The sequence below is a fragment of the Megalops cyprinoides genome, chromosome 19, assembly GCF_013368585.1.
Source record: "Megalops cyprinoides isolate fMegCyp1 chromosome 19, fMegCyp1.pri, whole genome shotgun sequence".
NCBI classification, from domain to species: domain Eukaryota; kingdom Metazoa; phylum Chordata; class Actinopteri; order Elopiformes; family Megalopidae; genus Megalops; species Megalops cyprinoides.
Genome location: NC_050601.1, coordinates 4,170,393 through 4,188,939, shown reverse-complemented (window position 1 = coordinate 4,188,939; position 18,547 = coordinate 4,170,393). Strand labels below are relative to the sequence as shown.

The window sequence follows — 18,547 nt, the reverse complement described above, 5'->3', positions numbered from 1 at the left end:
CCCTGAGAGTCAATAATGTCATGTACACCACCCCCGCTGCTGTCAGTGGTCTCTGTCTGCGCGGTCAGACAGCTCGGTGTGAATCCTGCCTCACTGCAGGGCAGGAACGCGTTCGTTAGCTGGACTGACCGGCCCACGCACCTGCCCGTTAAACCCTGAGATACGCTGCCGTGTATGTTACCGTGCTGAACGAGGGAAAAAAAACGAGCTTTAACCCCTTCCTCCCCAGCCCTCGTACTGGTGCAGCAGCCCGCGCGTGGCCCTGCTGAAGGAGAAGGAGGAAGAGGAGGATGCGGAGAAGGCGCTGAAGGGCGAGTTTATCGAGGAAGAGCCGGCAGGGCTGGTCTCAGGGATTAAGATCAAACACCTGTCCAAGGTAGGGGCGTGGAGCGGCCTACACATTGTGCCTGTATCCTACATCCTACATGATACTAATAATTAATAATAATATCAATCATCATCACCATTATCATTGTAATCATCATCATCTATACTGTTGATGATTGGTAATGTTGATGACTGGTAATCATCATGATGATGGTGATTATGTTTACCATTATAATTCTTTGTCAGACGTCCTTGTCCTGGAGTGACTGACAGAGCATTACAAGATTAGAAACTGCATAGCAAATAAGCAAATGCAGCCAATGTCACAACTTCATCAGAGCTGTAGGGTCAATGACACGCCAGTCCTGTGTGTGAAAGACACTGTGGATCCTAACTACTGCTATAATTAACCAGAATTAGAGGTTTACCAGGGTCCAGTAGTAGGTCCAGTGTCTTTGCTAGAACTTGTTTATGTCCTTCTGTAAAATGTTTTTTTTTTTTTTATCGGTCAGGTGTTCAAAGTTGGCAATAAGACCCGAGAGGCTGTGAGAGACCTGACCCTGAACATGTTCGAGGGCCAGATCACCGTGCTGCTCGGGCATAACGGGGCTGGCAAGACCACCACCCTGTCCATGCTGACCGGTGAGAGAGAGAGACACGCACGCACGCACGCACGCACACACACTCACTCACTCTCACACAGACATACACACACACTGTCACTCATACATACACACACACTCACACACACACACACACACACACACACACACACACTCACTCACTCACTCATACATACACACACACTCACCCACTTACATGCTCATACACACAGCCTGAACAGCACAGCAGTGTGACTGAGGTGTTGCTTATTCTCTGGCCAGGCCTTTTCCCTCCCAGCGATGGTCGCGCCTACATCAACGGCTACGACATCTCACAGGACATGGCCCTGATTCGCCGCAGCCTGGGCCTCTGCCCGCAGCACGACGTGCTCTTTGACAACCTGACCGTCAGCGAGCACCTGCTCTTCTACGCACAGGTACCCCCTTCATTTACCTACCGACATGCGCAAATACACACACACTAAACACACACCTACATACGTGCATATGCACACACTCACATGCACAAATATACACACATGCACATACTCCCCTGCACATACACACAAGCTCGCGCGCGCGTGCACACACACACACACACACACACACACACACATTCACCCCTGCATGTACACATTTACACGTATGTTCATGCACATGATACGTACATGTGCATGCGCACATATACAGATACCCACATCCATATACACAAAGATGTTGATGCGTGTCTGCATGTGTACACACACATCCAGACAGAAGCATGCACACCTGGACACCTGGATGAACAGGCAACAGCTATGTTCTCATTTCACCAGGAGGGAGAGAGAGAGATGAATGAACAAGGTCAAATCCATTTACCTCTCTCTCTCCCTCCCTGCTGCTGCTCTCCTGTTTCTCCCTCCCTTCCTCTCTCTCACACCCCCTTCTCTCTCTCTCCCTCTCCATCTCTCACTCTCTCTCCTTCTCTTTCTCTCTCTCTCTCTCTCTCTCTCCCTCTCCATCTCTCGCTCTCTCTTTCCCCCCCCTTTTCTCTCTTTCTCTTTCTCTCCCTCTCTCTCCCTCTCTCTCTCCATCTCTCACTCTCTCTTTCTCCCCCCTTTTCTCTCTTTCTCTTTCTCTCCCTCTCTCTCCCTCTCTCTCTCCATCTCTCACTCTCTCTCTTTCTCCCCCCTTCTCTCTCTTTCTCTCTCTATTTCTCCCCCCTTCTCTCTCTCTCCCTCTCTCTCTCCCCCCCAGCTGAAGGGGTACCCCCGGGAGAAGATTCCGGAAGAGGTGAACCGCATCATCCGCATGCTGAACCTGGAGGACAAGCGGCACGCCCGCTCCAAGACGCTGTCGGGCGGCATGAAACGCAAGCTGTCCATCGGCATCGCCCTCATCGGCGACTCCAAGGTCAGCCGGCGGCGTTCCACCGATCCACGCCCATTTCTTACTGAACACACTGACGCATTTGTGTATAGATCAGGGCTGCCCCTGCCCCTGCCCCTGGCAACTACTGGAGGAAGCAGTCCTACAAACATGCTCTCACACTCTCTCACACTCTCACTCAGTCACTCACTCTCTGTCTCTCTCTCTCACTGATTGAGCAGGTCGCTCAGGTAGTTGCCTGCAGTAGCCACTAGGTGGCTAAAAGGCAGAGGAGGCCAAAAGGAGGCCTCCAAATGCCACGCGAGTGTGTGGGCCTGGCTGCACATTATGACACAACGAACAGTCACAGTTACACGCGTGTTCCGTCCTGATGTCCCGCTGCAGGTGGTGATGCTGGACGAGCCCACGTCGGGCATGGACCCCTCGGCCCGCCGCGCCACCTGGGACCTGCTGCAGGGGCAGAAGCGCGGCCGCACCATCCTGCTCACCACCCACTTCATGGACGAGGCCGACTTGCTGGGGGACCGCATCGCCATCATGGCCGGGGGCGAGCTGCAGTGCTGCGGGTCGCCGCTCTTCCTCAAGAGCAAATACGGTGAGGGGGAGGGAGGGGGGGAGGGAGAGAGAGGGAGAGGGAGGGGGAGGGAGGGGGGGAGGGAGAGAGAGGGAGAGGGAGGGGGAGGGAGGGGGAGAGGGAGGGGGAGAGGGAGGGGGAGGGAGGGGGGGAGGGAGAGAGAGAGGGAGGGGGGGAGGGAGGGGGAGGGGGAGGGAGAGAGAGAGGGAGGGAGGGGGAGAGGGAGAGAGGGAGGGAGGGAGGGAGGGGGGGAGAGGGAGGGAGAGAGAGAGAGAGGGTGAGGGAGTGGGAGGGTGGGAGAGAGAGGGAGGGAGGGGGAGGGAGAGAAGGAGGGAGGGAGGGAGGGAGGGAGGGGGAGAGAGGGAGGGAGAGAGAGAGGGTGAGGGAGGGGGAGGGTGGGAGAGAGAGGGAGGGAGGGGGAGGGTGAGAGGAGGAGGCACAGGCAGGGAAAGAAGGGGGGAGAATGAGAGGAGAGGAAAAAAGGGAGAGAGATTGAAGGGAGAGAAGCGGCAGAGGAATGGAAAAGAGAGACTGAACGAAGTGATGACAGGGAGAGAAGGAAGGAGATGGAGAGAGGAAATGAAGTGGAAAAATAAGAGCTATAATGACAGGAGCTGAGAGTGATGTAAGATCCTGAGGGGGGCGGAGAGAGAAAGTCATGCTGACCCGCGTGAGAGCGAGGGCGAGGGCGAGGACGAGAGAGAGAGAGCGAGGGCGCGGTGTACCTGACCCCCCCTCCCGCTGTGTGTCTCGCAGGCGCGGGGTACCACATGGTGATCGTGAAGGACGCGCTGTGCAACGTGTCGGAGATCACGCGGCTCGTCCACATGTACGTGCCCAGCGCCTCGCTGGAGAGCAGCGCGGGAGCAGAGCTGTCCTACATCCTGCCCAAGGAGAGCACCAGCCGGTAACAACGCCCTGCCCTGCGCTGCCCGGCCCTGCCCTGCCCTGCCCTGCGCTGTCTGTGCCTCCCCTCTCTCCCTCTGCATGAGTCCATACTCTGTGTGATTGCTCTGTATCTCTGATTGACTGTTTTATGGAGGGCTGTGTATCTCTGACTGTGTGATGGGGGGCTCTGTATCTCAGTGTGTGGTGCACGGCTCCATGGCTGTGTGCTGAGCCTCAGAGCGGTCTTTGTTTCACTGTGTGATGCTGTGCTGTGTTATGGGCTATTGTGATATGATGTCTGGATAATGGAGTGTCTGAATAGTATGAATATTGTGATGTGATGACCGGGTTAGGGGGGTGTCTGAGTAGTGTGAATATTGTGACGTGATGTCTGGGTAAGGGAGCGCGTGCATAGTGTGAATATTGTGATGTGATGACCGGGTTAGGGGGTGTCTGAGTAGCGTGAATATTGTGACGTGATGTCTGGGTAAGGGAGCATGTGCATAGTGTGAATATTGTGATGTGATGTGATGTGTTCCTCCAGGTTCGAGCTGCTGTTTGCGGAGCTGGAGATGAACAGAGAGGAGTTGGGTATTGCCAGCTACGGAGCCTCCGTCACCACAATGGAGGAAGTGTTCCTCAGGTAAAACAGGGTGGTGTCGCAGACAGGGAGGGGGTACAAAGGTAGCACAGCATACAGGGAGCAGTACACCTCTGGTTTTGGACTGTATGCCCCATCTGCCTGACCGTGTTACTGTATTTGATATTGGACCATGACAGAGTGTTTCTGGCAGACATGGTCCTATCTGAAAGCTCTTTTGGAAGGGGCAGAGCTGAGTGTTTCACTCACATGAGCGTTTAAAGCTCTCGCAGTGGGGAGTGTGTAAAAAAACCAGCATGCCTCTCTGTATTTGCCACCAGTGGCATGCTTCGATCTCTCTGCAGCTTAATTACCATGCGGTGTACACTGATTTTATTTTTTATTTAATTACACAGCGACTGCGTGAATGCCCTCCAGTGTGTGTGTGTATGAGTGTGTATGTGTATGTATGTGTGTGTGTGTGTGTGTGTGTGTATGAGCGTGTGTGTGTGTGTGTGTGTGTGTGTGTGTGTGTGTGTGTGTGTGTGTGTATGTGTGTGTGTATGAATGTGTGTGTGTATGAGTGTGTGTGTGTGTGTGTGTGTGTTTGTTTTTGTTTGTGTGTGTGTGTGTGTGTGTGTGTGTGGCTGCAGCAGCACAGTTACAGCAGCAGCTGTGTGTATTCATGCGGCGGTTCTGGCGTGACTCACTGTCTGTTCTGCACCGATACGGTCCCCATTGTCCCTGTAGAGGAGCTGCTTTGCGGGGTCCCTCCATTGATAAGCACGCTTATAAAGCACACCCGTACTCCGGGGCTCAGCCTCGTATAACACATTGCTCCTTTTCTTTTGTCCCCATGCCCCCCCACCCCCCACTCCTGCCCCCACGCTCTCAAGTTTCTGAGGCGAAGCGGAGTCGTTCGCAGCTGCAGTGGGGGGGGGCAGGCAGGCGGCATTGATCTGGTATTTGTGCCAGATCAAAAATAGCCCCTTTTGTCGCTGTGACGCAATAGCATCTGGTCCCCCCGGTCCTTCCTGTGGGAGGGGCTTGGGCTCGGTTTGGCGGGGTGATCCGGGGGCTTTGATTGGCTCCCTCTCTCTCATTCTCCACACAGGAGGGAACAACTTCGGCTTTCTGTACAATACTTTCCGCCACCTTGTGTTCCGTTGTAGCCATTACACAAATTAAAACAGCCAGAGACCCTGTTTGCCTTCTGTGCGTAATTACGAAGGCCGTTAAATACGCCATTAGATTCGTCTGGTTCTGTCCCGCTCCAGGTGTGTGTTTGGATAAGCATGTCGGTCAGATGGGCAGATGAATGGATGTAAAGGAAAGGAAAGGAATAAACCACACTAAGCCCTAGGCTGTCTCCATCTCTCTCTCTCCATCTGTCTCTCAAAATGGTTAATCCTGTATTGATCCGATCGACTTAGACAGCAGCACACATTCAAAAATGGCCACCTGTCATGTTTCTGTGTGTAGTTTGGTGTGTACACACGTCTTGTGTGTTTGTGTGTGTATGTGGGTGTGTATGTGTGTGTATGTATATGTAATTATGTAATATATGTATATGTGGTGATATGTGTATTTTGTGTATCTGTGGGTGTACATGCTGTGTGTATATTTGTGAGTATGTCTGTGTGAGTGTGTGAATATATGTATATCCATGTGTGTGTATGCTGTATGTATATTTGTGTATGTGTACAATCATATGTATGTAGATATTCATATGTGTGTGTATATATATATATATATATGTATGTGTATATGTGTGTATATATATGTATATATATGTGTTCATATGTATATACATATATGTGTGTGTGTTTGTTGTATATATATTTATTTACATGTATGCGCCTGCAGGGTGGGGAAGCTGGTGGACTCCAGCCTGGACATCCAGGCCATCCAGCTGCCGGCACTGCAGTACCAGCATGAGCGCAGGTCACATGACTGGAGCGTGGACGACGCCAGCAGCATCAGCGGCATGACGGACGTGACGGACTTCACTGACAGCGGCACGCTCATCTCCGAGGACTGCTCCAACATCAAGCTCAACACGGGGGTGAGCCACCGGGCCGTACCACCGGGGGAGTGTAGTGATGACCGAAACCTGTGTGTGGTTAATGTTGGGTAAAAGGTTTGGCACTGCTGTGGTGCATTGTGGGACTTGTAGTGTAGAAAGGAGCACTTGCAAGGGTATGGCCTTACTGTGTCACATCAGTGCTCCTGTGCAAGTGTAGAGGGTGTGATGGGTTGGGCCAGATGAAAAGCATATTGTTTAAAAAATCATGAAGGATTTTTCCACCTTATTTCCCCCATGTTTTCACCCTTCCCTGTCTTCCTTGCTCCCCTTCTTCCTCTATCTCTTCCTTCTCTTATCATCCTCACTTTTTCACCTCTCCTCTACAATCTCCTTCTCTCACTCCTCTCTGTCCATTCTCTCCTTCCTCTCTCCCTCTCTCCCTGCCTCCCTTTCTTCCTCCATATCGCTTTCTCTCTCCCTCTCTTTCTCTCTCCATCTCTCTCCTTCTTCTTCACTCTCTCTCTCCTTCTCTCCCTCTCTTCTCTCTCTCTCTCTCTCCTTCGTCTTCACTCTTTCTCTCCCTCTCCTTCTCTCTTCTCTCTCCCTCTCTCTCCCCCCCTTTCGTTGCCGCCCCCAGGCCAGGCTGTACATGCAGCAGTTCTACGCCATGTTCCTGAAGAGGGCGCTGTACAGCTGGCGGAACTGGAAGGTGATGGTGGCGCAGTTCCTGGTGCCGCTCATCTTCACCGTCCTGGCACTGGTGGTGGCGCGTACCTTCCCCGGGCACCGCGACCTGCCCGCCCTCTCCCTGGCGCTGAGCCGCTACGGCCCCACCAGCGTGCCCGTGGCCCTGGCGCCCGGATCCGGGCCCCTGGCCGCCGCCCTGAGCGCCAGCTACGGCTCGCAGCTACCCGAGCAGAAGGCTCAGCCAGAGAACATCACCGGTGAGGGCCCCGCTCCTCCCAGAGCAGGGAGAGCGGGAGAGAGGGAGAGGGAGAAAGAGGGAGTGATGGAGAGAGAGAGAGAGGGAGAGAGAGGGTAACCGAGAGATTGAGAGAGGGAGGGACAGAGGGAAAGCGAGAGAGGGAGTAAGGGAGTGATGGACAGAGAGGGAGAGGGAGAATGAGAGAGAAGGAGAGAGAGGGTGTGATAGGGAAGGAGGGGGAAGCACCTACAGGAGCACCTCAGGAACTGTGTGTGTGTGTGTGTGTGTGTGTGTGTGTGTGTGCACATGGTTAACATCATCTTCCTCTTCCTCCTTCTCCAGACCTTCCCAAATACGTGCTGCTCATGTCCGAGGAAGAGGGCGGGGCCTTCAACGAGCACTGCGTGGTGGGCGCGGCCTTCCGGGGCCACCTGCGGGCCTTCGCCGAGGCCACCGCCTACTTCAACAACCAGGGCTACCACACGCCGGCCACCGCCCTGCTGCTGGTGGACAACGCCCTCTACAGGCTGCTGGCGGGACCCAACGCCTCCATCCAGGCTGCCAACGCCCCCATGCCCCGCAACATGTCAGAGGCTGCACAGAGTCAGCTCACAGAGTGCGTAACGCAGAGGCCCCAGCCAGCACGTTGGTGCAGCTCTCAGACAGCTGACTGTTCTTCCTGTCCGCCGTGACCAGCGCTCTCACAGTAGGGTTATTCCATTAGGCGGACTGATTGACTGAGTCCTGCATGTGGAAGTTGTTGATCACTCAACCTGATCTCTCGAAACTAAAAAAACAAAGCATTTAAAGCATTTAAAGCCGATGTGTGAATAGATAATGTCAACCTTCCCTTTCTTCTCTAAAAGTAGAAAAGGAAAATAGGAAGAACGCAGAGTGAACAATAGGAAACAGAAGTATAAAATAATGTTTCTCCCTCCCCCCTCCCCCTCTTTGTCCCCCGACTCCTCTCCCCTGTCTCTGTCGTCCCCCCCCCCCCCCCCCGACTGTTTCTTCCCTCCCTCTCTCTTTGCCCCCCCCCCATTTCCCCCCAGGGGTCAGACTGGCTTTGCTATCGCCATTAACCTGATGTACGGCATGGCGTCCCTCTCCAGCACCTTCGCGCTGCTGCTGGTGACCGAGCGCTCCCTCAAATCCAAGCACGTGCAGCAGGTCAGCGGCGTCTACCTCTCCAACTTCTGGTTCTCGGCGCTGCTCTGGGACCTGGTCAACTTCCTGCTGCCCTGTGTGCTCATGCTGGTCAGTGAAACCCCCCGACGATCGATCATTCTCTCGCCCTCGTCCGCATCATCCGCATATATCAGGCTATCAGGGTTTCCGTAGATTACGGTTTTTACATTATATCCATTTACACAGCTGGATGTGGGTTCTGGGTTAAGTAACATGCCCAAGGTTAAAACAGTGGTGCCCCACCAGAGAATCAAACTGGCAACCTTCCGGTTCTGAGCCCCACCACTACACCACACTGCTGCCGCAGTCTCTCACCCTCATCTGTGTCATCCATATATATCAGGATATCAGGGTTTCCGTGACGTCAGGGTGTTGACAGCACTTGAGATACCATGTTATACTCTGATTATGTTGTTAGGTATGTAAGGCCATATGATTTGCTCAGCCTCCTTAAATGTAAGTTTAACTGGTTTACAGACACTGGAACCTGGTGTCTCGGGAAGGATTTGGTCCAGGCATTAGCATAATGGTCACCACTGTACGTTAGAATGACTGGCTTTATCAGCCTCATTGCATTTGCACTGTGAATGGACCATCGTGGTGGATCCTGTGGGGTATAAAGACGCGCATTTCTTTGCCGTCTGCCCTGCCTTGCGGTGCCAGGTGTTCTCTTCACTAAACCACACTTGGCTGGAACGTGTTTGAACTCGGAGATGCTGTATCTCACAAGCCGCAATTCTTACAGTATATTGATTCAGTCTGTGTGCTGTATAGGAGGTGTGCTGAGATTCAAGAACTATGAACCTCTATGAACATGTGTGCAGTCTATAGATAAGTTGTCTATTAAGCTAGTCTTTTTCGTGTACCCTTTCTTAACCTCCCCTCATGTTCTGGATCAAATGGCCCTTTTGCAAATCCTCTAAATGGCATGTTAATGCTGAGAGTGGGGTGAAGGTGACCCGGCGGGCGTCTCTCTGTCCCGCAGGTGGTGTTCCGGGCGTTCGGGGTGAGGGCGTTCACGGAGGATAACCACCTGGTGGACGTGCTGCTGATGCTGCTGCTGTACGGCTGGGCCGTGGTGCCGCTCATGTACCTGCTCAGCTTCCTGTTCTCCACCGCCGCTACCGCCTACACCCGCCTCACCGTCTTCAACATCGTCAGCGGCACCGCCACCTTCCTCGCCGTCACCATCATGACCATCCCCGGTGAGGCCCGGGGGCCGCGGGGGGCTGCGGGGGGACCGGGGAGAGCCCTAGAGTGTGGGGAAGTACTGGGGAAAAATGTAGAGTAGTGACAGCATTGTACAGTACTAGCGGTTACTGTAAAGTAGTGCATAGAACTGTGAAGTACTGGTGAATACTGTAGAGTAGTGCATTCTTAAGTACAGGGGAGTACTGTAGAGCTATAGATAGGGGGGGCGCTATAGATAATTGTAGAGTTGTAGAGTACTGGACATTACTATGCAGTCCTGGGGGGGGGGGGGGGGGGGGGGGTACTGCAGAGTACTGTGGAGTACTGTGTAATACTGAGTACTATGGCGTATCTGTGAGGACTATGGAATACTGCAGACTGCTGTGGAGAGTCCTGTTTGCACAGCCTTGGTTTAGCTGCAGATAATGGACAGACAGTTGAAAATGTGCTCACTTTTCATCCAGCGTTTTTTTCCTCACCTCTCCTCCAACACCCAGATCTGCACCTGCAGGACCTCTCACACCTCCTGGACAAGGTCTTCCTGCTGTTCCCCAACTACTGCCTGGGCATGTCCTTCAGCCAGTTCTACCAGAACTCCGAGCTGATCACCTTCTGCACCTCCAACCCCTTCGCCAAGTCCATCTGCAAGTACTACAGTGAGTACCGAGCAGCTTGTGCCTGGCAGAGCGCTCACTCTGTGGCCCTGTCTGTGTGCAGGGGTGAGGGAGAGCAGTGTGGGGAAATCCTTTCATACCATCACCAAATCCACTCACACACACACACACACACACACACACACACACACACACACACTCACACTCACACTCACACTCACACTCACACTCACACTCACACTCACACACACTCACACACACTCACACACACATATACACACATACACACACACACACACACACACTCACACATACACACACTCACACTCTCACACTCTCACTCACACTCTCACTCACACTCACACTCACACTCACACACATATACACACACACACACACACACACGCACACAGACACGCACATAGACACGCACATAGATGCACACACACACGTATGCGCACACAGATACACACACACACATACTCACACACAGACAACCTGTGTAGTGAATGAACAATCAGATTGCACAGAAGCTTTTCTGTATCACCAGGGTGTTGGTAAAGAAGCCCTGTATTCGTCCCCCTGCTGATGCACAGGTTTCCCCACACAGTGCTGTAACTCACTGCGTCTCTGACCCTCCCCAGACATCACGTACCAGGAGAACTACTTCTCCATGGAGGAGCCCGGGGTGGGGCGCCTCCTGGTGGCCATGGCCCTGCAGGGCGTGGTCTTCATCGCGCTGCTCTTCATCATCGAGCTGCAGTGCGTCCGCACCCTCCGCCGCCTCCTCGGCGCCCTCTTCAGGAGAAGGAAGAAGGTGGGTGGGGGAGGGGGGGACTATCCGATCCGTGGGGCGGGAAGGAGGAGCCATATTTGGGCGGAAGTGTGGGGGTCGTGTAATACTTTCAATGCCTTCTCTCCCTGACTGTGTCGTTACACAGGGACAGTGATGTTCTTGGCGGAAGAGAAATGCACCTAATTTCACCTTTGCAGTTATCAGGGCAGTGTTTTCATTGCCTCATAATTCACAGCAGATAGAGATAGAGCAGGAGACAGTGCTACAGCAGCCAGCACTGGGGAGGACCAGATTCGATTGGATAGCCACTTTCATCAGCCAGTTATGTGTAAAGAAAAGATATGCTGGAACAGTGGTGGGTAAGGTATGCTGGAGGGCACAGGGATGCCGTGCACATGAAAAGGATGTATCGGGTTCAAAAACGAGGCAAATCCAAATGCCCCAGGGACTCACTTCAGAAAGAGAAGTTAACATTTTATGTTTATTAACTAATTACATGAAAAGAAGCATGACCGCAAGAATTCCCATGAAGGACCAGTGTAGGACAGATTGCTGCTGGGATGGGAGTCTGTGCTGGTGTTGATGCTGTCTGTCTGTCTGTCTGTCAGGTGCTGCTGGGATGGGAGTCTGTGCTGGTGTTGATGCTGTCTGTCTGTCTGTCTGTCAGGTGCTGCTGGTGTGGGAGTCTGTGCTGGTGTTGATAGTGTCTGTCTGTGTGTCTGTCAGGTGCTGCTGGTGTGGGAGTCTGTAGTGGTGTTGATGCTGTCTGTCTGTCTGTGTGTCTGTCAGTTGCCTCTGGGATGGGAGTCTGTAGTGGTGTTGATAGTTTCTGTGTGTGTGTGTGTGTCAGGTGATGCTGGTGTTGATGGTGTCTGTGTGTGTGTGTGTGTCAGGTGATGCTGGTGTTGACGGTGTCTGTGTGTCTGTCTATGTGTGTGTGTATGTGACAGGTGCCGCTGGTGGAGGACGCGGCACTGCAGCCGGAGGACAGGGACGTTGCGGAGGAGAGGAAGAGGGTGCTGGAGTGCCACCCGGCCGTGGAGTCCATGGTGGGGAGTCCCCTCATCCTGCAGGAGCTCAGCAAGGTACCGCGCTTTACGCTCCGCTGTAGAGTGTGTGTGTGCGTGCGTGTGTGTGCACGTGCGTGTGTGTGCGCGTGTGTGTGTGTTTATGTGCACCCCTTTGGGTGTTAAACCTTTGGATACTTTTAAACCAATAATGGCTCTCAACAGGTAACACTGTGCACAGTGCACTATGCACAAATATGACAGTGTGTCCAGTTGCGATAGAGGCAGGGCTCTCATTAACAGTCATGCACCTGTGCCAGTCAATGGGTCTGCCCCTTCCCACTCATGGCACTGTTTTCCATTTGCATGGACTGACCTTTTTATGAAGAGAGTGTTTCATGTAGTAGAGACAGTGAGGGGAAAGAGGCCACGCTCCAGACGAGGTCAGAGGAAGCTGAATGCACCTTGAGCTAATAGCTGCTCCTCTGCTGTTTTTGTAGAGTTGAGGTACGCAGGGCCCATGATTTCCATTTTTCTGGCATGCCACTGTTTTCATTGTCATGCCATGATAATGTAACCCGTCAGTGTGTTTGCGAAGAGAAGATGGACTGAATTATGCAGCTTAGTGATCTCAGCTTCTAGTGTGAATGATTATGTCCTTGGCATTTGAAATGGATTTGCAGGATACATCTCAGACAGTGTGTGTAAGAGGGGGGTGTGTTTATGTTTGTGTGTGTGTGTGTGTGTGACTGAGTGTTTGAGAAGCTGGACTCCTCTTACATCCCTAGTGTGTGTTTTAGCCAGGGTGTATAAAGGGGAGCGTGTGTGTGTGTGTGTGTGTGTGTGTGTGTGTTACCTCTCTAGCATGCGGTTGTGAGTCGGTCTGTGTGTGAGATTAAGAGCAGCCGGACGCGTCCCCCTTCTCTGCCCCAGGTGTACAGCAGCGGGGAGACTCTGCTGGCCGTGGACAGGTTGTCTCTGGCCGTGGGGAAAGGGGAGTGTTTCGGTCTGCTGGGCTTCAACGGGGCTGGGAAGACCACCACCTTCAAGATGCTGACGGGGGACGAGACCGTGACGGGAGGGGACGCCTACATCGATGGCTACAGCATACTGAGGGACATCAAGAAGGTGGAAACCGTCTGCAGAGCGTTATATTCATACATTTACAGCAAGCATAACATTTATAACATTCATAAGATTTATACATTCATAACATTCATAAGCTCTATAACATTTATTCAAGTCAAGTAAATCTTTTTTATCCCTAAAAGAGAAATTCTGTTGACAGACCCACAAACAGAAAAGATTAAAACAGGTACAAAAAGCAATAACATTCAAACTTCCCAAAACTACTAATATTTATAGCATTTATATAAACAGATTTATAAATGGACTGATGTCTTGCAAAAAAGGTGTGCAGAGCACAATGTAAATAGGGACATAAACATAAATATATTTTTATGTATGACATTATGCATGATGATATATATGGAGATACATATGGAGATATATATGGAGATATATATATATATATATATATATATATATATATATATATATATATATATATATATATATAACATATATTGTATATAAATGACAGGGTGTGTAGTGTGCTTGTTTCCCGCATGTGATATTGTGTGAGTGTCAGGTGAATGTTAAAAGGTGGGGTTTTGTTAGCTTAATCCCCCTGACCCCGCCCCCTCTCTCTCTCTGCTCCGTGGTGCTGGCAGGTCCAGCAGCGGATTGGCTACTGCCCGCAGTTCGACGCGCTGCTGGATCACATGACGGGGCGGGAGACGCTGAGCATGTACGCCCGGCTCAGGGGCATCCCGGAGAAGTACGTGGCGGGCTGCGTGGAGAACGTGCTGCGCTCCCTGCTGCTGGAGCCCCACGCCGACAAGCTGGTGCGAGGATACAGGTGAGGGGGCGGGGCCGAGGATACAGGTGAGGGGGCGGGGCCGAGGATACAGGTGGGGGGGCGAGGATACAGGTGAGGTGTGGGGATGAGGATACAGGTGAGGGGGCGGGGCCGAGGATACAGGTGAAGGGCTGGGCTGAGGATGCAGGTGATGGGGCGGGGCCGAGGATTCAGGTGAGGGGGCGGGCAGGGTCAAACACAGGCTGACAAGCTGGTGCGAGGAGACAGGGGGCGTCAAACATGGGCTGAGAAGCGCAGCTCAGACGTGTGCACATGTTAACACCCTCTACAGAGGGTGACATTCTACCTGGATGAAAGTGACAAGGGTCCAGTTAGCTCCCTTAGCTGGATTTGGAGTTTTGCTAGCTGTGTCTCTGTGCACCATGCACACCCCCTGTTCCAGCTACACTCCTGGCCATGGCCCATCCAGGGTTTGAGATGAATGCACAGATCTGATCTGAGAACATGTGGGGGCGTGTTTATGCACAGGCATGTAGTCTGATGTTTGAAAACATATACATAGATCTGTGCATATAATATGTGTGTATGTGCATGTCTGTGTGTGTGTATGTGTGCACCCATGTGTGTATGTATTTCATGCCAGTGTAGAAATAGCTGCTGGATTCTCATGGGTCTGTTGCCACCTGAATGAGAGTTCTGCCTCAGTAATGAGCTCCTCTCCCCCCTTCCTCCCCCCCGCAGCGGCGGGAACAAGCGTAAGCTGAGCGCGGGCATTGCCCTGATCGGCGGCCCGCCCGTCATCTTCCTGGATGAGCCATCCACGGGCATGGACCCGGTGGCACGGCGTCTGCTGTGGGATGCAGTCACACGCACTCGGGAGTCCGGCAAGGCCATCATCATCACCTCACACAGGTACGCCTCATCACCTCACACAGGTACACATCATCACCTCACACAGGTACGCGCTGCTACCTCACACAGGTACACATCATCACCTCACACAGGTACGCGCTGCTACCTCACACAGGTACACATCATCACCTCACACAGGTACGCATCATCACCTCACATCATCACCTCACACAGGTACGCATCATCACCTCACACAGGTACGCATCATCACCTCACACAGGTACGTGCTGCTACCTCACACAGGTACGCATCATCACCTCACACAGGTACACATGTTCACTACTCTCTCTTTCACTGCCGAATTCACTGAGTCACTCACTCACTCACTAGCTGACCTACAGACTGAACATAGCATTCTTTCACCACTGGAGGAAGTGGAGAGCAAAAAAGCCCCAAAAGCTTCTGCTTTTTAATGGATTCAGTGATAGCCCTTAAGAGTTCCCTGTACCTGAGTCACTCATTCTTTCTCTTTCTTCTCTCTCCCCTCTCTCTCCCTCTCCTCTCGCACTCCTATTCCTGCTCCACCTCCCTATCCTCTTCTCTCCTCTGTCTCTCCCCTCTCCCTCCTGCTCTGTCTTGCCCCCCTCTCCCTCTCCCTCTCTCTCTCTCCCTCTCTCCCTCTCTCTGTAGCATGGAGGAGTGTGAGGCCCTGTGCACCCGACTCGCTGTCATGGTAAACGGTCAGTTTAAGTGCCTGGGCAGCCCCCAGCACCTCAAGAGCAAGTTCGGCAGCGGCTACACCCTGCTGGCCAAGTTGCACACGGAGGCGGAGGAGGCCGACCTGCAGCTCTTCAAGGACTTCATCGAGAGCACCTTCCCAGGTGAGACTGCAGTACCCGATCAGACCATTTGGCTGCATAGCTGTAAATGATTCTGGAAGGGAGTACAGGAAAACAGCTAAGGCTAAAAACACTGTTATGAATACGTTTGAGCATAGTATCATACACTGTTTCTATGTTAGTTGTATTCAATCTTGTCACAAGCTATTTATATAAAAGTCGAGCCATTTTTACTTAGTCTGATGTAGAATGATCTGCATAACAGCAGTATTATTACTCTGCTGAACTTAGACCAATTTATTTTCTTCTGCCCAGTGACGTAGACACAGAACGTATGAGTGTAATGTGTGTGCAGGTACTAATGAAAGATGAAAAGGGGATGATTTTTTGCCTGTGGTGTGATGGTATGTTGAATTTGTGGACTGGACATGTTGATGATACAGCTGAGCTCACTTCCTGTCTGATTCCCGTGCTTCCACAGGAAGTATGCTGAAGGATGAACACCAGGGCATGGTGCACTACCACCTGACTGACAAGACACTCACCTGGGCACAGGTACACCTGTCACACTGTGCACTGCTCCTGATATTTGTTTAATAATCATACCTGCTATCTGTCCTGTGATCAGACATCACCTGCTTAAGGAGATATGCTTGTAGTGTGGGTGTTGCAGAACTTTGACCAGTCTGGTAGAATGTTTGAAACACTGAAGCTCTCTTAGTGTTTCAGCACTCTGAGTCTGTTAACACCATTCCCAGGTTTAGCAAAATACTCACATTCCCCACACCTGTCCCCCTCCCCCTCCTCTCCCAGGTTTTTGGGACCCTGGAGGGAGCCAAAGAGAAGTACGGGGTGGAGGACTACTGTGTGAGCCAGATCTCTCTGGAGCAGGTGTTCCTGAGCTTCGCCCAGTTCCAGCACTGCGCCGAGGCCAGGCGGAAGTAGAGGGGGAGGCACGACAACCCCCCCCACGACCCCTCTGTACAGATGCAGGCGTGGACTCTCCTCTGCAGAGTGCCAGGCAGCTAGGCCCCTCCTCAGGTCTCCACACACACACACACACACTCTCACACACACACACACACACACACACACGTAGAGTCATCCACACACACACACACATACACACAGACACATTCATGTATACACACACACACACACACACACACACACACACACACGTAGAGTCATCCACACACGCATGCATGTACATACACACTCACACACACTCACACAGGCCTTCACCACTGTGCAGTGCTAGACCAGGAGGCCATATCCCACGCTGCATCATCAGCTCCACCTTCAGGAGCCAAGCCGCCACTACAGACGAGCGATCAGTGGGGTGTTGTGTGTTTCTTTCATCTTTTTTACGTGTGTTGCTTATTGAGGGGGGATTGTCGCCAGACCGTTGGGGGTGGGAGAGGGTAGCTTCAGAACCAAGTCATTGTAGATTTTGCACCTTCCGTTTTTGAGTTTAATGACCTTGTACCACTAGAAAAGATTGTACTCTCCTGCGCAGTAACTGTATGACAGGGTTACTTGTGCACGTGTGTATGTATGTGTGCGCGTGCGTGTGTGCACGCGTACTTGTATGCACCTTCCTTACTGAAATCTGGTTCTAAACCATTGTTTTACCACTTGCTTTGTGATGGTCTTAAGGAGAGGGTGTGCTCGACCCCTACCACAGATAATCACCGAAGTCCATAAAGAAAAAAAATTTAAAAAAAGAAAAAAAAAAATACATGCACCTGTGTGAAGGACGCACTGTAGTAATACTATCACGTTCATGTATACCGTCCATAGCAGCCTTACCGCATTTCAGTGAAAGGACTGAGACCGTCCCGCCTCGGATCCGAGGTGTGCATGCCTGCCCAAGTCTAAATCTCATTTGTCTTTTTTCAGGGTGTAAATAGGATAATTTCAGTAAATCCGTGTATAGAATGGTAGCTGTTTCCATGTCCCGAGTAGTACGGACCATTTATGAAAAATGAAAAATGCATGCCTGGATGAACTTTTCATTCCTGACTGTTCCACAAGGTGGGGAGGGGGGGAACCCAGCTTCAATGCTTAAACAGACCCGCGAGCAACAGTGTCAAAATTGAAACATCGCTGCCCCCGGTGGGGAGTTGTTGCCATTGTGCTCAGCTGGCCTGCTGAAGAACCTGGCGCTTCCTAAGCACGGCTACCTGTAAGACAGGTCACAGTACAAAACGGTCCCATGACATGTCAGGGCCAGCTGACTGGGGACACAGGCCCCCCTTCTTTGAGGCTGACGCAAGTAGGTGTGGCCATACACTAGATATCCAATCACTAGATGGGCCACAATGTCTGATCGGTTGAGCATTATGCTGTCCAATCACGGTGTCCCACAGGAACGTTTGCTGCTGTTGCCATGCACACCACACAGAACTCCATGTCAGTGATTGTTCTGTGTTCTTTGATTGATCTTACCCCTCGTGGCCTCGGTTACAGTCAGCCTTTACTCTCAATGGGGAGAACTGGTCTGGTTATTCTGTATCTATGGGTGATGTACTTCCACCTGCTGCTGTGCAAATGAACGTCGCGTCTTACACCCTGGTTACCACGGAGGGGCGGTTTACTTGTACTGCAGTCGCCTTCGGGAGGGTCAGTTAGTTCGTTTGACCTCTTGGGTTATGGTAAACCCGAGAAGAAGCTGGAAAAACACTGTGTGGATTTAATGAGCAACCCGCTGGAAAGATGCATGTGTCGCAGGATCAATGTGAGAGGGTTAAAAAAAACTCCTTTCCCTGTGCTCCCTCTCCATTTGGCTACTGCTATGCATTTCGTACAATTTTGTTTTTGCGCATTTTTTGCTAACTGTGCTGTCCAGTTAAATGATTTTTTTTTATGCCAATGCAGCACTACTA

General features: G+C 52.0%; 1 protein-coding gene across 1 annotated transcript in view; it reads left to right on the top strand.

The window, feature by feature from the left end:
• The window catches only part of abca3b (ATP-binding cassette, sub-family A (ABC1), member 3b), a 47,015-nt gene extending 30,246 nt beyond the window's left edge, over positions 1–16,769 (top strand). Inside the window, exons 11-31 of the mRNA XM_036552391.1 lie at positions 230–376; positions 840–969; positions 1,212–1,366; positions 2,166–2,321; positions 2,682–2,892; positions 3,628–3,778; positions 4,304–4,402; positions 6,206–6,404; positions 7,003–7,309; positions 7,633–7,906; positions 8,343–8,547; positions 9,464–9,683; positions 10,167–10,325; positions 10,928–11,100; positions 12,030–12,164; positions 13,020–13,214; positions 13,820–14,007; positions 14,710–14,880; positions 15,511–15,701; positions 16,141–16,214; positions 16,473–16,769. Of these exons, the coding sequence (XP_036408284.1) occupies positions 230–376; positions 840–969; positions 1,212–1,366; positions 2,166–2,321; positions 2,682–2,892; positions 3,628–3,778; positions 4,304–4,402; positions 6,206–6,404; positions 7,003–7,309; positions 7,633–7,906; positions 8,343–8,547; positions 9,464–9,683; positions 10,167–10,325; positions 10,928–11,100; positions 12,030–12,164; positions 13,020–13,214; positions 13,820–14,007; positions 14,710–14,880; positions 15,511–15,701; positions 16,141–16,214; positions 16,473–16,604 (3,672 nt within the window). The 3' untranslated portion in view covers positions 16,605–16,769. The remainder of the gene's footprint in view (positions 1–229; positions 377–839; positions 970–1,211; positions 1,367–2,165; positions 2,322–2,681; positions 2,893–3,627; positions 3,779–4,303; positions 4,403–6,205; positions 6,405–7,002; positions 7,310–7,632; positions 7,907–8,342; positions 8,548–9,463; positions 9,684–10,166; positions 10,326–10,927; positions 11,101–12,029; positions 12,165–13,019; positions 13,215–13,819; positions 14,008–14,709; positions 14,881–15,510; positions 15,702–16,140; positions 16,215–16,472) is intronic.
• The last annotated feature ends 1,778 nt before the right edge of the window (positions 16,770–18,547 follow it).